Source organism: Cyprinus carpio, chromosome B11 (assembly GCF_018340385.1).
Source record: "Cyprinus carpio isolate SPL01 chromosome B11, ASM1834038v1, whole genome shotgun sequence".
NCBI classification, from domain to species: domain Eukaryota; kingdom Metazoa; phylum Chordata; class Actinopteri; order Cypriniformes; family Cyprinidae; genus Cyprinus; species Cyprinus carpio.
Window position 1 is genome coordinate 493,502 of NC_056607.1, and position 17,292 is coordinate 510,793.

Here is a 17,292-nt window from a genome sequence, read left to right on the forward strand (position 1 = left end):
ATTAGTTCATAAAGTCATTACTGCTGTGATGTTGGGAAATGTCAACACTTGTTGATGCTTTATTTTTCGTTAATTTAGCCACTGTATTGAATAAATACCTGGGGTTATATTTGTTTTCTTCTAAAAGAGACGAAAAGTAATCAGATTTAGCAGTTTTTGATGCTTTTGTGTAAGATAGGTTACTTTCCCTCCAAGCAATACGAAATACCTCTAGTTTCGTTTTCCTCCAGCTGCGCTCCATTTTCCGGGCTGCTCTCTTTAGGGTGCGAGTGTGCTCATTATACCACAGTTTCATACTGTTTTCCTTAACCTTCCTTAAGCATAAAGGAGCAACTGTATTTAAAATGCTAGAAAAGAGAGAGTCCATAGTTTCTGTTACATCATCAAGTTGTTCTGAGGTTTTGGATATGCTAAGGAATTGGGATACATCAGGAAGATTACTTACAAAGCAGTCTTTTGTGGTAGAAGTGATGGTTCTACCATACTTGTAACAAGAAGTAGAATTTACAGTTTTAGCTAAATGAAGTTTGCACAAAACTAAATAATGATCTGAGATATCATCGCTTGGCTGCATAATTTCAACACCATCAACATCAATTCCATGTGACAGCATTAAATCTAGAGTATGTTTTCGACAATGAGTAGGTCCTGAGACGTGTTGTCTAACCCCAATAGAGTTCAGAATGTCTATAAATGCTGATCCCAATGCATCTTTTTTCATTATCAACATGGATATTAAAATCACCAACAATTAAAACTTTATCTGCAGCCAGCACTAACTCGGATGTAAAATCAGCAAACTCTTTAATAAAGTCTGTATGGTGCCCTGGTGGCCTGTATACAGTAGCCAGCACAAACATCACAGGGGATTTATCATTAACATTTGTTCCTTTCTCTGGATAATGTTATATTAAGCACCAATACTTCAAACGAGTTATACTTGAAGCCTGCCCTCTGAGAAATCCTGAAAACATTGTTATAAATTGAAGCAACACCTCCCCCTTTACCTTTTGGACGTGGCTCATGTTAATAACAGTAATCTTGGGGGGTAGACTCATTTAAAATAATGTAATCATCAGGTTTTAGCCAGGTTTCTGTCAAACAGAGTGCATCTAGATTATGATCAGTGATCATATTATTTACAAAAAGTGCTTTCGTAGAAAGGGACCTGATATTCAATAAGCCAAGCTTTATCATTTGTTTATCCGTATTACATCTGTTTTTTATTTGTTGAACCTCAATTAAATTGTTGCTCTTAAATTGGTTTGGACGTTTTTTGTATTTTCCTGTTCAGGGAACAGACACAGTCTCTATAGTGTGATATCTAGGTGAAAGAGTCTCTATGTGCTGAGAATTAACTGACTTCTGTGACGTGAGGCGGCTAGCAGACGGTCGGTTTAGCCGGTCTGTCTGCTTCCTGACCTGGGCCCCAGTTAGTCAAGTATGTGTGTTTTTTATATATGCATAATAAATATACACAGTACACACACACATATATTAAACAAAAACTTTTATTTTGGATGTGATTAATCGCGATTAAACGTTTGACAGCACTAAAATCAATCAATCAATCAATCAATCTTATATCCTACCTACTTGGGTTTGGGGCCCATCATTCCAGAAAGACAGCAAACTGTTGTTTTGTTAAACAAATTAAATCAGTTTTTACAGGGTAGCTGTTATTAGTTCTGTCTTCCTTGATTTTTTTTTTGTAAAGGGTTTTGATAATGATAATGATAAAGAGACTGTACAAATTTTGTCTACTTAGTTTATATATTAATGAGGTTTGTCCAGAGGTTCAGGTTCAGATGTATGCAAATGATACAGTTGCTTACACTCATCTTAAAACAAAAGAACACATTTCTATCAAACATACTGCAGCTTTGAACAAAGCATTACATCGGATTCATTCACTCTTTTCACTTTTTCATAAGAATGTACTTTTCTATTAAAATAACTTTCACAAATGAGATATCCTAGTTAAAGCAGAGGCAATAATTATTGCTGAGCACTTTAGGTACTGTATGATTATAGATTCTATGATGATGCAATCTTAATTAGGCAATCATGCAATCGTTCGGCTGCTGTTAAATTTAATGAACACTAGCAGAAAAAAAAAACTGCAAAGGCTGTGTCACATACAGACTTAACCCGTTTAATCCTGTTTAATCCACATATTTAATTGATACCCTTTATTTTTTCCATATTTGCAGGAAGTACACTAAAACATCGGTCAGTAAGGTTTTTAGAGCTTTATAAATGAAAACCTTTTTTACGGTCACTATTATGACTGGTGGGATTAAACGGGTTAAACTGAAATGACCAAGAAATAAGGTTTAAAAAGTTTAAACAAGGTGTTTAAAACCTGCACCCCTGGAGGAGCACACACACGCACACGTGCATGCAGGTGAATGACTCAAGGTAGGCCTACTTGTGGGTTTGTTGCTGACAGAGATGAGTAAAGATCAAATTTTTAATGTGTTGTACTGGATACAGAGAAAGACTGAAGATCAAAATAGTCTAAATTAGCTTTATAGCTAACTCTTGCATGGTCCTGTCATAGTCACCAGCTCAGTCACTGTAAGCACTACATTTCCCATCATCCCTCTTTCTGTTCACCTGCACGCTTTCAGCAATCACTTGCACCTGTTATCCGTTAGCCTCATTAACAGCATCTCATAAAAGCACACACCTCGTCGAGCCTGTTTAGGATCCAGCTTTGTTCCTACAAAGTGGAGTATGATATTCTCCAACTATTACGCCAGTGTTTTCGTGTTGTGTCTCCCTGTTGTTCTTTTGTGTGTATCATTTACCAAAGCTATGAGATGTGTGCATCTATCCTGCCGTTTGTATTTCATCCATGATCTTCTTGAACATTATCATTACCAAGTTTGTCTTCGCTCCAGAATTCTCATTCACCTATCTGCCATTTCCCTGTTGCTCAGTCAATAAATCTTAATATTAATTGTCATTCTCTGTGTCAGAGTCTGAGTCATGTGACAGGTCCTTGATTAATAAAAAATAATATATATAATTTAATATATATATATAAAATAGGCAATTAAACTTTGAATGAAAGGCTTGCCTGTTGAAGATATGTGTCATTTGCATAGTTACAGTGAGTACACTGGGTATACAATAATACAAATTTAGATCAAAACTTGCTATAAAGTCAGCACAACAGTAAAAAAAAAAAAAAAAAAAAAAAACATTATTTTTAAATATTTTAAAATGAATGTGAAATAATAAACTGAATGGCAGTAAATACCAACAGTAAATTGGTTCACTTTGTTAATAATATTAATAATTTGTGAAAATGCCATTTAGTTATAGTTTATTAACGTAGTAGCATAAATTGTAATAATTTTATGAATTAAAAAAAAAATCGTAATATCTTGTGTATGCTTACATTCGCCCCTAGATGTCGCTGTGGAAGAGGATATTAAAGGATCTTCCACAGAAGAGGTTGTCTTTAGCCTTCGTTGTTCAATACTGAAACCACATTTTCAAAACTGTTTACACATTCAGCGATATCAGAACTCTATGCTAAACAAACTGTGAATCATTTGTTTATTGCTTTCAGACAAAATGCAGTCAATGACCACATTTCTCAAAACCCACTAACACTTTTGTCATTCATACTCCACAACCTGCAAAACACTATACATTTTCAGCACATTGTTCAAATGCTAACACACTGCTTTCAAAACTGATAAAAGCACATTCAAATCAGAACAATGACAAACTCTGTCCATTTCTGTCCATTTTCCATTTGCAGGAATTTACAGAAACCCTGAAGAAACCAACATCAGTACAGAGAGAACATACAAACTCAACACTAAAAGGTCTTCTGGGACTCCAATACTGCACATACAATACCTCATTATACTAGACTGATGATGTTGATGAGTTTTGTTTGTGTGTTTGTTTGTTTGTTTGTTTGGTATATACTGTAAGCAGGGGACCAGTGGGCCTTTAAGCTTTAATTCAAGTGGTTGAACAAAAATATAACATAAAAAGCTAAATTATGTTTTCCTGGTCTGGCTCCCAAAAGGGAGGCACATAGCCTGGCTTTGAGTGCAAAAAGGCTTCAACCATACCAGATGCAAAGTCTAGACATGATGTGGCTGTGTAAAGGGACTGAAGTTCACCAACTCTCTTGAGAGATGAGATGGCTAATAAAAACACAGTCTATTGTGTCAAGAACTTTTCCGGAACCTCCTCTAGAGGTTCAAAAGGGGCCTTACTTGTCACTTCTAGGACCAGGGCCAGATCCCTAACCAGAACCCTAGTGCGTAGTGCAAGTCTCAGCCTCAAAGTACCACAAAGGAAATTAGTTACCAATGGATTCCTTCCCAAAGCCTTGTAGGGTCAAAAATAAAGACTTCTGCTTTCCTGACACAAACATATCTTGAGTAACAAAAGGACCATTTGGCATTTCTGAAGGCATAGAAGCGCTGATATTGATCAAGGCCTTTAGGCCAACATGTACATTGGGGGTCTTCTAATTGTCACACCTTTTGCCCAGTGGGTGAAGCTGTAATCTGCTGATTGGTCAGTTTGAATGTCTCACATTTGGTTTTTAGTCACATGGTCAAGAAAGGGATAAAAGAAGACTGTAACTGTTGCTTTGTCTCTTTCTTTGCTACCTCTTTCTCTTTGCTGGCGCTCTCTTCTTGGGTCTCTCTCTCTCTCTCTCAGGTAATATTTTACATACATGCCGGGTACAATTAACTATTTATGTTTTACCATCCTTCATCTATTTTGTAATCAATTCAAATGTAACCATAACAAATTTCCTTTATTAAACCATTTCATTTATAAATTATGTGCTAACTAGTCTTGATTCAATATTAAATTTGAAGTGCTACCTATTGCAATACAATATAGTCACTCAATAGCAAGACTCTCCCACATATCTAGCTATTCTAACTGCGCTTATTTCCATCGTTGGTGTAAGTGGCAGTGGGTGGCAATAGACTAGAAATGTACAGTTTCATACCATCATGCTGATAACATCTCTTTAGTCATTTGGTAATCCTACAGCCTGAGCCACTGCAGGGTAACCACCCTTACAGCCTCACCACCTTAATTAATCACCCCCATGTCGCTCCAAACCCGTAAAAGCTCCGGTCGTCTTCGGAACACAATTTAAGATATTTTGGATGAAAAGTGGGAGGCCTGTGACTGTCCCATAGACTGCCAAGTGTACTTTTATTACTGTCATTCATAATGTCTAAATATAATTTAATGAATACAAATATATATATATATTAGGGAGTGGAAATGGCCTATAAGTACTTCTCTACAGCCATCTATAGTGGTAATTTATTATATATTTTGGAAAAAAAAATTGTTTGCTTTCCTACATTATGAAACTTTTAGTTTTACAATACAATACAAATATCGTCACATTAAAAATAACTTTAAAATCCAGTAATACTTAAAGCTTTGAAGTGCTGGGAAAAGTTGTGTGAAGCATTTAAAAACACTAAAAAACATTAGACCATTTCTGCCACAAGTTGTTCCTGTAGTTTTACTGTTAAATCCATGGTGAATGGTGGTGATTTGTGTTTATTGAAGAATGTTTTTCCTGGTTTCCACATCAGCTGTGTTTGTTCTGATATCAGCTTTAACAGAATTCTGCACTGAATTTGAATCCTTCTCACAAGATTTCACAGAGATGTTGATTCTGTGGCGAATTCGACTGCTTTCCTCAATGTATCTCCCAGCGCTGTGTATATCGGTGTCGCGTGATCGAGATCAGCCCGCGGCTCTGGCTCGAGCAGATAAACGGTCTGCGCTGCACTGTTAATTCCATTTTTGGAACTGAGAAACAACCTTTCTTTGATTGAATGCACAATAACGTCACGTGATGCGTCTAAGCCAAAATTCTGCGTGAATTACGAAAATTTGCTAACTTTTGCAAAAAATGCAGAGTGTGCTTGATTTTGCGATAAATTCAGCAATCGCAAAATCGCTTGTTATACTTGATAACTTGGAAAAAAGTGTTTCAAAAAATTAAACTTCAATACATTTCATCCCAAAAATTTTAATGATTGAAAAAAAAAAAAGATAATTCAATATTGATCGGAGATGCAGTCATCCTTTGCTATCCGACGTGAAGTGAAGTGACATACAGTCAAGTATGGTGACCCATACACAGAATTCGTGCTCTGCAATTAACCCATCCAAAGTGCACACACACACACACCGTGAACACACACCCAGAGCAGTGGGCATCATTTATGCTGCGGCGCCCGGGGAGCAGTTGGGGGTGCGGTGCCTTGCTCAAGGGTACTTCAGTCGTGGTGTTGCCGGCCCGAGACTCGAACCCACAACCTTAGTGTTAGGAGTCAAACTCTCTAACCACTAGCCCACGACTTCTGAAAACAAGAACTAAAATATAAAGAGGTGTACTGAGTAAAAAAGCTTACATTTTAAAAGTAAAATCAACATGATGGGAAGAATTTTTTATAGACAGCTCGCGAAAGATTTGACGAAGTGGGCCATGATTTATATGTTTTTATTCAGCCCTGCATTCAGACAACTTTTAAGTAAACCGTGGGTTGATTTCTCTGTTAAATTGTGGTTAAACCTTTTTATCAGAACTAAAACTTATGTTAAACTTTAACATTAAATCTAAATCTAAATATAATTACAAATATAAGTTTTTCCATAGTCCCACATTAAAATTAGTACTACACACATTTAATAATATGAGTATCAGGACAAAAACATAAGAGCCTTTAGTGTGGTACTTTATATACTCACTTCATATTTGCAGTGATAAGCATGAAAACCACAAGACTAAAACACTTCATTACATGGAAGTCCATCACCTTAATCAAAACGATATCAATGTGTACAGTTGTGTTCATAAGTTTACATACACCTTGCAGAATCTGCAAAATGTTAATAATTTTAACGAAAGAGTTGAGGATCATAAAAATTGCACATTACTGTCTTCATTAAGTTTTTATATTTTTTTTACAACAAGGCAATAAGGTTCCATTTGTTAACATTAGCTAACCACATTGGTTAACATAAACTAGCAATGAAAAATATTTAAAAGTACTTATTTAATGTTGTTTTATTTAATGTTGATTCCAACATTGAGAATCAGAATCAGAAGAGTTTTTTTTACCAAGAATGTTTACACACACAAAGAATTTGACTTGATGACAGGAGCTTCCAGTGCAGAAGAAAGTACAACATAGTGCAGACATAGATAGGAATAACACAGTAGGGATGGAATATAACACTAATATAATAATACTAAAAAAGAAAGAAAGAATTAAATAACTATTGCATTATTAAAAGTTGTCTATTGATGTTACTCAGTGGATCTGAGCTAACATGGACTAACAATGAACAGCTGTATTTCAATAACTGACATTAACAAAATGTAAAAAAAAAAAAAAAAAAATACTGTAACAAATGTATTGCTCATTGATAGTTAATGTTAATGCATTAAATATAGTTGACAAATAGAACCTTATTGTAAAGATTTTCTCAAATACAAATGACACAAACATATAACTTTTTCCCCCTTTATTCATCTTCTGTAAGTGAAGCCACAATTTGGTGTTTGAGATGTTTGGGTGACTGGGAACACTATTTTCCCAATCTTCTCTGTGAATTTAATTTCAGGAGGTTCATGTTGGTTTGATAGCACAGCTTTCCTTCAGAGCTGCTTCATGACTTTATGATCTTGATCGTTTATAAAGTGTGTTCTTCATGTACTGTATGCGTGACGCATGAATACACTACCAGACATACTACATCCACTATGGCATCAGAATTATATCAACAAGGATTGAATTTAAAAAAGCCACTAAAGAAAAACAAAGACTTTATTATTTATACTATTTATTGTTATATTTCAGCTGTGTAAACACGAATCGCCAGAGCAGAGGGATTGAATTTTAGGAAGATTTTTATGTTTTAGTTTTTTAATTTATTAAAACCAGCGTCACTTTCAAATAATTAATTTTTAGATTTAAGATTTGCTTCACACAGAACAAGAGTTCAATATATAGTTAGTTTTTCAGTAAACTGGCCAAAGGTCTGAATACTTCTGAAAATCACTATATATAAATTAAGTATACAATATTATAACCAATAAATGTCTTCTTTGTAAACATTAGGGTTAGATGTGCATTTGGGAACATTAATGAAATCCTCATTCAATGCCTTTGGCCTTCAACTCATCCTTTACTCTCCTCAGGTAGTCAGGGTCTGGATAGCCATAACTGTTGACAGAAAAACATAATAAATATACAAGTTTAGATACACCATATTATTTACATGAAACCCAAATAAAAACATAATGTTTGATTAATGATTTTGTAGGTCATGATGGACAATTTAACTTTATATGACTTTATATGAACTCATACTTTAGAGGCCCGCCGTGTGTATTGGTCTTATGATGAATATCATTCCAGGTGACAGCATTCTTTATACCAGAGGTCGTCAAGGTCCCAACAGTAAAGATCAGTTTCTGATCAAAAGCTCTCTGCAGCAGTGCAAGCACTTCCTTTCCTTTACGGTTGTCAGGTAAGTATGCACGATGTCTTGCGCCAAGAAAATGCTCTCCCGGGTTTGGATGCTTCTTCTAAAAAAAAAAAGAAAAATATATATATATATATATATATATATCCAATCCAATAAAGCTCACATCTGCAGCCAAGAGGAATGGTTTATTGGGATCACACAATCACACAGTATAGAGCTTCTGCAGAGTTCTTTGATTTTATATTATTATTATTATTATTATTATTATTATTATTATTATTATTAATCACAAGTCAATCACAAATCAGTTTTACATTTTCTTACCATTTGAATGCCGCTGGGAATGTCATAGTGTATTTCAATAGTACCACATTGTGGATATCCAGGGAGACTCAATCTGCTCTTCGTTACTTTCATTGTTCCATCCGGTTGGTTCCCCTCCATTTTCCCAAAGACTTCCTTACACACAGGACAGATGGGTCCCAGACTCTCCACTGACCTTCTTATACATTCCCGACAGAATTCATGACTGCATTTCAGTTTTTCCTTGTCAGTGAAGCTGTCCATACAAATAGCGCACATCTCCTCTTCAGCATGAGCACCTTTACTCTCGTGTTTAGATTTTTCTTCTGATTCTTTATTGAAACCATCTGTTTCATCTCGCCCTCTAAAATTCACTCCCTCATCTCCTACAGCTCCGCCCACTGCTCCTGATCCATAATCAGGCGTCTGATTCCATCTGATTCCTCTTGCATGAGGAATGTCACCTGAGTATCCAATCAGTTTCTTCATCTTGTCATCAAACACATGCTTCTGAAGTTTCTTCTCAATATCAGCAATAGCAGGACCGAGATGTTCTGGCAGTCCAATGAGCTTCCAGGGACTGAATACATCTGCTACAACAACACAATGACGCTGCTGCTGAAGTTTCTCTAATAGTGGAGCCACATCAGTTTTATCTGTAGGGTTTGTGAGTTCACAGCTGACAGCGGCTGAGGCTAGTTTCTGGTAGAGATGTGTTAAAGCTCTGAGGGCATGACTTTCAAGACTAATATGCTGATCTCCTTTGGATCGAGCTTGAACCTTAATTACTTTTGGATTTTTCTGTGTTTTTTCTTCATGAAATAACACACCGTACTTTGTTTCAAGCTGTGATAATTGCTCCTTATAAGAAAGTTTCATCAGATCCCAATGAACCTTGTCCATCTCAAGTTGAGTTGGAAGGTCCTTTGTGTCCATGTGCAGTGGAAATCTGTTCTTATCTACATCCATTTCATTTGATTTGTTTTTAAATTGGTTTTCTGCTCTGGTTGTCTCTCTTTTAATGATGTCTGTAAATTTCTTCGGTCCAAAGAACCGGCAGTCACTGGCAGACATGGTTAACATCATCTTTGTCTTCTCTGACTGGATGTTACAAAGGGCCTCCTTCACAGCCTCTGAATCCATGTCGTTATGATTAATGATAGCTTCGCTGAAACTATCCACACATTCAGCGACAAGTTTCTGAAAGTCCTCAGAGGCTTTGGAGACAGAATCTTTGCTTGATTTCTGGGTGGATTTGAATGAGACTGACACTTCTGCATGCATAGAGACTCCATGTTGTTTCTCAATTAGCTCCAGCTCCTTTCTGTAAGCATGAAGCAGGTACCAGAACTGATGGAGGGGAACAGTGAGTCCAGAGGTTTCTGGGGTTTTTTCAGCAGTCTCAGTCTCACTTGGATCTCTGTTAGATGCAGCAGCGTCTGCACCATTGTTTGTGTCATCTGAAGTCACAGGTTGAGTGCCATTTACCTAAAAACATATGATGGGTTTTTTTAAGGATTTGATACCCACAGTGAAATTTACAATGAATTAATAAAAAATTCCATGATCAAACATGCCTGAACAACCTATTCAAAGCCTTCAGAATTACAAGAATTACTAGCTACAGACAAGTGAGTTTAATCAGGGTCAGAGCTAAACTCTGCAGGAGAGTGAAATCTGAGGGTAGTGATGGAAGATCAAATCATTTTACTGATTCTCTCATTCGATCTCGCATAGCAAAATGAACTCATTTTTATTCAAGTCATTTCATTTGAGTGTTGTTAAATGTTATATTTTCAACAGCCTAATTCCCCAAACACATCCACCTACGTCATCTTGATCACAAACATTTAAACATGCAGGGCGGGGCTTTTCATCTACAGGTCACAGGTTTCTATTTATGGCGTGTTCTTGCAGTGTTGAGTAATGTAACCAATCACAGACATATCTGTTGATTTCTTAAATGCAGTGGCCAATCAGAGGTGTCTAGGTTAGTCTGAATCCACTAACCACTCAAAACACCAGAATTTGGCCTAGTGCTCAGTTCTGTGCACTTGTGGACTAATTTGCATATTCACAGATCTCAATATACTCAGTGAGGTAAGAGTGTAGAGCTCAAGCTGTTTAAATTAGTCATTTTGATTATCAAAGATGCGATTAAAAGGATAAAATTAGTGGCTGCAGGGGGTCTGTAAATAATTTCCCAGATCCACCCCTGGTTCTTTCAGCAGTCAAAATCTAAAAAAGTAAATATGATACCTTTGATGGTGGAATTCTGTTCTTGCCCGGCTCGGAGGAGTTTTGTGATATAGTCACAGAATGTGTTTCATCCAGACAAATCTGTACAGTCACTTCCTCTTTTTCAAGTTTAATTTTCAAAAACACAGTCACGTGTTTTTTTAAAGCTTCTAGAGCTATAAAGAGAAATATTTTTTAAAATATAAAAGTAACATCAGTCAGAAGAAACCATTCAGAGGCAAGGACAAATTTAGTTTAGTGTTTTCACTTCAATATAGTGAGCAACAGAAAAGCAACAGAGAGAGTATATCTCTGACAGAGCTGTGAGCGATGCTATATTTTTTCAGCTGATGAATGATAAAGAATTGACAGCAAATCAAAATCTATCTGCCTTTAACCATGCATCGCAACTGTGTAGACAGTACATAACTGACACACATGCTTAGAATAAACATAACATTATTGCCTGTTAATGTGGATGCTAATATACAGTAGTTATCATTATAGTTATCAGTTTGAGTGGATCTAAACAGTTGTTGTCAGTTGTAACTTTAAAAAGTAACAATTTCTTAATACTTTACTTATTACTTCTAAAAATGTCATTGTAATTGTAATATATAAAGTAATATGTTCCCAGTAAAGTGTTAACAACAACATTGGTATTTGCCTTTCTGTAATATAACAATACTGTAAAAAATACTTAATGTATTTGAGCTATTTCAGATATTAGCATCTACAATATGGAAGCAGATTAGTCTCAAATATAATTCACGCAAAAAACATAGGATTCACACATGCGTAGACAATTTCACATGCATGAAACCTAATTCACGTACACACAAAAAAAATTTCACGTGCGTGAAAAAAAATATATATTCACAAAAAGCAATTCACATGCGCAAAATAAAATTATATATTCATAAAATACATTTCACAAATCGCAAAACACAATTCGTAGATATACAACTGTGCACAAAAACCTTTGAATGTTTAAAATGTACGAGTGTCTGAATGTACGAATCGTCATTTACTACGAATCCACTCGGATTTGTGTGTGTGTGTTTTTGAGACTTTCCTGGCAGAGCTCTCTTCCCACGTGGGTCGTACTCTTTAGCCAATCAGATGCGAGCTTACCATTCAACCAATCATATCATAAGCCACTGAGAGTGCATTCAAGGAGAGTAGTTTTGCACATGTTCAGATGAAGTCACAATAATGGCAGAAGCTTCCTTTGTTTGAGTCTGCGCATCAGAAACGGAAGTGCTAAAAATCGCTAAAAATGGGCTTCACTTGTCTCAATTGAGTTCCAATTGGGTCGCTGTGTCCATTTCTTTTAACTGTCTATGGGGATTACTGATGTAAGGCTTAATTTCCATTCTAAACAATCAACAAAGACCAAAAGTTGCTCATAATATGATTGGTTGAATGCACTCTCAGTGGCTTATGATATGATTGGTTGAATGGTAAGCTCGCATCTGATTGGCTAAAGAGTACGACAGACCCACGTGGGAAGAGAGCTCTGCCAGGAAAGTTTCAAAAACACACACACACAAATCCTAATGGATTCGTAGTAAATGACGATTTGTACATTCAGACACTCGTACATTTTTAACATTCAAAGGTTTTTGTGCACAGTTGTATATCTACGAATTGTGTTTTGCATTTGTGAAATGTATTTTATGAATATATCATTTTATTTTGCGCATGTGAATTGCTTTTTGTGAATATAATTTTTTTTTCACACGCACGTGAATTTTAATTCATTTTAAATTAACTACGCATCATTCATGTGAAATTGTCTACGCATGTGTAAATCATACTAATCTGCCTCTAAACATACACAAAAATAACCCTCTTCTATACTACAAGATTTAAACTGTAAAATGTAATAAAATGAATTAGCGTGTATGATCTCACCTGTTGATGGTGTAATCTGCACCTCTGCACTGGTTCCATCATTCATGAGTTTGAGGCTGAGGACTGATACTTGCTTTTCTGCTTGCTTTTCTCCATGATTTTCCGATTTAGCAAACCAGCTCTGAAGGGCTTTCTCTAATTTTTGACTCCCCTTCTCAGAATTCAGAAAAGGTGTTGGACTGGTCACTTTGATTTTAAATGTAGCAGTATCCTCTGGTGCTGGGGGCTGTGATTGGATTTTGTATTCATCGCCATTTCTATAAATGTCCTGTTATATGAAAAATTATTTTGAATGCAGAGTCATATTTCTATATGAAAAATAAACTATACTCACTCATAACCAAGCTATGTTTATAAACTATTTCATGATTAGAAAATAGCAAATGCAGATCATCAGCTACACAATAACACTGAATATGTTATGATTTCATATTTTATATTGTTTCCATTGTAAAAGCACTTTATTTCATCATTTTAATTGGACAGCTGGCTACAAGAATAAATAAATATCAGAGTCCTTTGACTCCTATCAAGTAGACTGACAACTCTTTAGAATATGGAACACATATTCACTATTAACTAAGAGTTTTCCCTGAACAAATTCCTAATATGCTGCTTATTAATAGTTAGTTGTTAAGTTTAGGTATGGGGTAGAGGATCGTAAATATGGTAATGCTGAAAAAGGCATAAATATGTTCTTTATAAGTACTAAAAACAGTCAACATGCTAGTAATATACTGTACATGCTTATAAGCAATTAGTTAATAGTGAGAATTGGTCCTTGAAATAATGCGTTACCAGCTAATTTTAATCAGTCACTGTAGCACATCATCAGGTGTTAAATAATTGAGGAAGGGAATGACCTGGAGAATTATAAGGTCTAATCTCTAAAATGATGTGAATGATAATGTGTTTATACCAGATATAGATGTGACCAAAAACAATGTTTTAATTCCTCTTAATTCTATGCATTGGCATTTAGACATTCATATAAATATAAAGTTACTGATATTCTGCTGACGATGTCCCTCTGAAAACCTATGGCTCAAGCTCTGCTCTTTAGTCAATACCTCCTCTGGCTGTGATTTGTTTCTTCGAGCCGTTGTGATATCTTGATGCTTCTGTTCATCCAGAGATGATCCAGAGTCTTGACCTTCAGCACTGCTTGCCGCTAAATTCTAAAAACAAGAAACACCATGTTTAAAAATCACTTTAATGATATATTTTAAACCCATAACACAGTTTGTTTTATATTTTTCAAATCAATATATGTCACAAAGTGTTGCAGGAAGATGCAGGATGAGGAAGAATCCGATTCAGAACAGACCTATATATATACACATCTCTCAGAAGAGATTTTGGTCAACTTTAGAATCAACAAAACATTTTTATTGTTATGTGTTTAATTTATATAGAACATTTTTATGATCTTCTACATTCACATTTGGCAGAGGCTGTCTAAAACAACTTACAGGTACACATAGACTACAGGTGAATTCCAGGTAAAGATTGTATCAGTTCTTAACCAAACCCATACCCAGAGGTGGAAATTAACTAATTACATATACTTTCATTACAGTACTTAAGTACATTCTTACATTTTTCTACTTTCTTGAGTATAGTTATATTGTGGTACTTTTAATTGAGTAGAATAAAACTCAAGTACTCAACTTTGCTACATTTATTTTTCATCAAAAGTATAAAGGCCACAAAAAAACCTAAAAAAAAAAAAATATGCGGTAAAGGAGAAACAGAGCAAGCCGGCATTTGACAGGCACTTTTTAAATTTCTCAGGCAGTCTCAGGCAGTCTGATCAGAACTTCCAGTTCAGCTGGGGGGGGGGGGGGGGGGGTTCAAACCACACTTTGCTTTGACTGTCAATATTGTCATTGTCGTTTTAAATCAGCATCTTTAGCGTTTCAGTATTTTAGTGAATGTGACCTATGTTCTGATTTTAAATCATAATTTTGTCAGCTCCTGAAATTGATCATACCGTTGATATTACCAGAGCACACAGCAGTATGAGTAAATAGAAAATTTGGTTGTTAGAAGGACAGTTACTGCATGGATGGAGCAAGAACAATGTAAGTGTCTAAAATACTTGCACATAGTTCAGTTGAATGGTAAAAATCCTCTTTAACAGTGCAGTTTAACTAAATGTACGAAGCTAAAATAACCTCAACAACATTGAAATAAGAGCGTATGCATCTTTATGTGCATCTGGCGGATAGATCAACCATGAATAAGATGCATTTAAAACACTTTTTCTGTGTACGCTTTGGATGTGTGTGCACATGGGTGAAGGAACAAGATAGTCTAAGTCTATGCATGATGACTGGACGATTTATTCATATCCAAAATGAGGTGATGTGAACATTACGGAGCGCTAAACACTCTCATGCAGTGCATTTTTCATTCATACTCAAAGCTGGAGGGCACACTCGCACAGAAAGTCCAAAACGGCCCAGTAGAAGTAATAACTTATGACCAAGAGTGCCTCACAAGTATTGAAAAGTGAAGCCGGAAAGTTATGAAACCCTGCCCTCTCCATGTAATCTAATGGTGTTTTCAGTCATTTTTGGTAGTTCTTAAACTGCTGGTTCGTCTGACCAGAGGAAAACTGGTGGGAGTTTTGGTTCCTTGCCGCTGTTGCATCTGCCGTGCTTAGTTGGTGACATTTCATTTCCAGCGATATCATTGACTTGATTGCACAGATACTATTTAAACTGAACTGAGCTGGATGATGACATCACTGAATTCAATGATGAACTGCCTTTAACTGAAAAATTAGTGTTTATTATTGTCATTTTGCATTATTGACACACTATTTTCCTAATTAATGCTGTACAGTTACTTTGACACAATCTGTATTGTTAAAAGCGCTATATAAATAAAGGTGACTTGGTGTACGTTCAAGTGGTAATTTTTCTAATAAGTTTGCTTTTAGTTAGTTATTTGATGCTACAGAATGGGGTGTGGTGTCATGATTGTGAGCTTGTGATTGGTTCTGCAGGAGTTTGGGCGGGGCTTCGATTCCACGGCTCCACCTAACGATCACTACTGCACAGACTCTGGCTCCAGACGAATCTCTACTGCGCAGACTCTGGCTCCAAACGAATGTCTACTGCGCAGACTCTGGCTCCAAACGAATGTCTACTGCGCAGACTCTGGCTCCAAACGAATGTCTACTGCGCAGACTCTGTCTCCAAACGAATCTCTACTGCGCAGACTCTGGCTCCAAACAAATCTCTACTGCGCAGACTCTGGCTCCAAACGAATCTCTACTGCGCAGACTCTGGCTCCAAACGAATCTCTACTGCGCAGACTCTGGCTCCAAACGAATGTCCACTGCGCAGACTCAGGCTCCAAACGAATCTCTACTGCTCAGACTCAGGTTCCAAACAAATCTCTACTGCGCAGACTCAGGCTCCAAACGAATCTCTACTGCGCAGACTCAGGCTCCAAACGAATCTCTACTGCGCAGACTCAGGCTCCAAACAAATCTCTACTGCGCAGACTCAGGTTCCAAACGAATCTCTACTGCGCAGACTCAGTCTCCAAACGAATCACTACCGCGCAGACTCAGGCTCCAAACGATTCCAAACGAATCACTACTGCGCTCCAACAAATCTCTACTGCGCAGACTCTGGCTCCAAACGAATGCATACTGCGCAGACTCTGGCTCCAAACGAATCTCTACTGCGCAGACTCTGGCTCCAAACGAATCTCTACTGCGCAGACTCTGGCTGATACACGAATCTCTACTGTGCAGACTCTGGCTCCAACAAATCTCTACTGCGCAGACTCTGGCTCCAAACGAATCTCTACTGCGTAGACTCTGGCTCCAAACTAATCTCTACTGCGCAGACTCAAGCTCCAAACGAATCTCTACTGCATAGACTCTGGCTCCAAACTAATCTCTACTGCGCAGACTCAAGCTCCAAACGAATCTCTACTGCGCAGACTCTGGCTCCAAACGAATCTCTACTGCACATATTCTGTCTCCAAATGGATCTCTACTGCGCAGACTCTGGCTCCAAACGAATGTCTACTGCGCAGACTCAGGCTCCAAACGAATCTCTACTGCTCAGACTCAGGTTCCAACAAATCTCTACTGTGCAGACTCAGGTTCCAAACGAATCTCTACTGCTCAGACTCAGGTTCCAACAAATCTCTACTGCGCAGACTCAGGTTCCAAACGAATCTCTACTGCTCAGACTCAGGCTCCAAACGAATCTCTACTGCTCAGACTCAGGCTCCAAACGAATCTCTACTGCTCAGACTCAGGTTCCAACAAATCTCTACTGCGCAGAC

General features: G+C 36.8%; 2 protein-coding genes across 3 annotated transcripts in view; both read right to left on the bottom strand.

Annotated features, from left to right (window-relative positions):
- Positions 1 to 17,292, bottom strand: part of LOC109076850 — a 472,477-nt gene that overhangs the window by 419,632 nt on the left and 35,553 nt on the right. The window lies entirely within an intron of this gene.
- LOC109076852 (E3 ubiquitin-protein ligase DTX3L-like) overlaps positions 7,540 to 17,292 on the bottom strand; it is a 29,623-nt gene continuing 19,870 nt past the window's right edge. Inside the window, exons 7-12 of the mRNA XM_042733475.1 lie at positions 14,049 to 14,156; positions 12,979 to 13,246; positions 11,083 to 11,237; positions 8,844 to 10,311; positions 8,403 to 8,622; positions 7,540 to 8,255 (exon numbers count right to left, since the gene is read on the bottom strand). Of these exons, the coding sequence (XP_042589409.1) occupies positions 8,186 to 8,255; positions 8,403 to 8,622; positions 8,844 to 10,311; positions 11,083 to 11,237; positions 12,979 to 13,246; positions 14,049 to 14,156 (2,289 nt within the window). The 3' untranslated portion in view covers positions 7,540 to 8,185. The remainder of the gene's footprint in view (positions 8,256 to 8,402; positions 8,623 to 8,843; positions 10,312 to 11,082; positions 11,238 to 12,978; positions 13,247 to 14,048; positions 14,157 to 17,292) is intronic.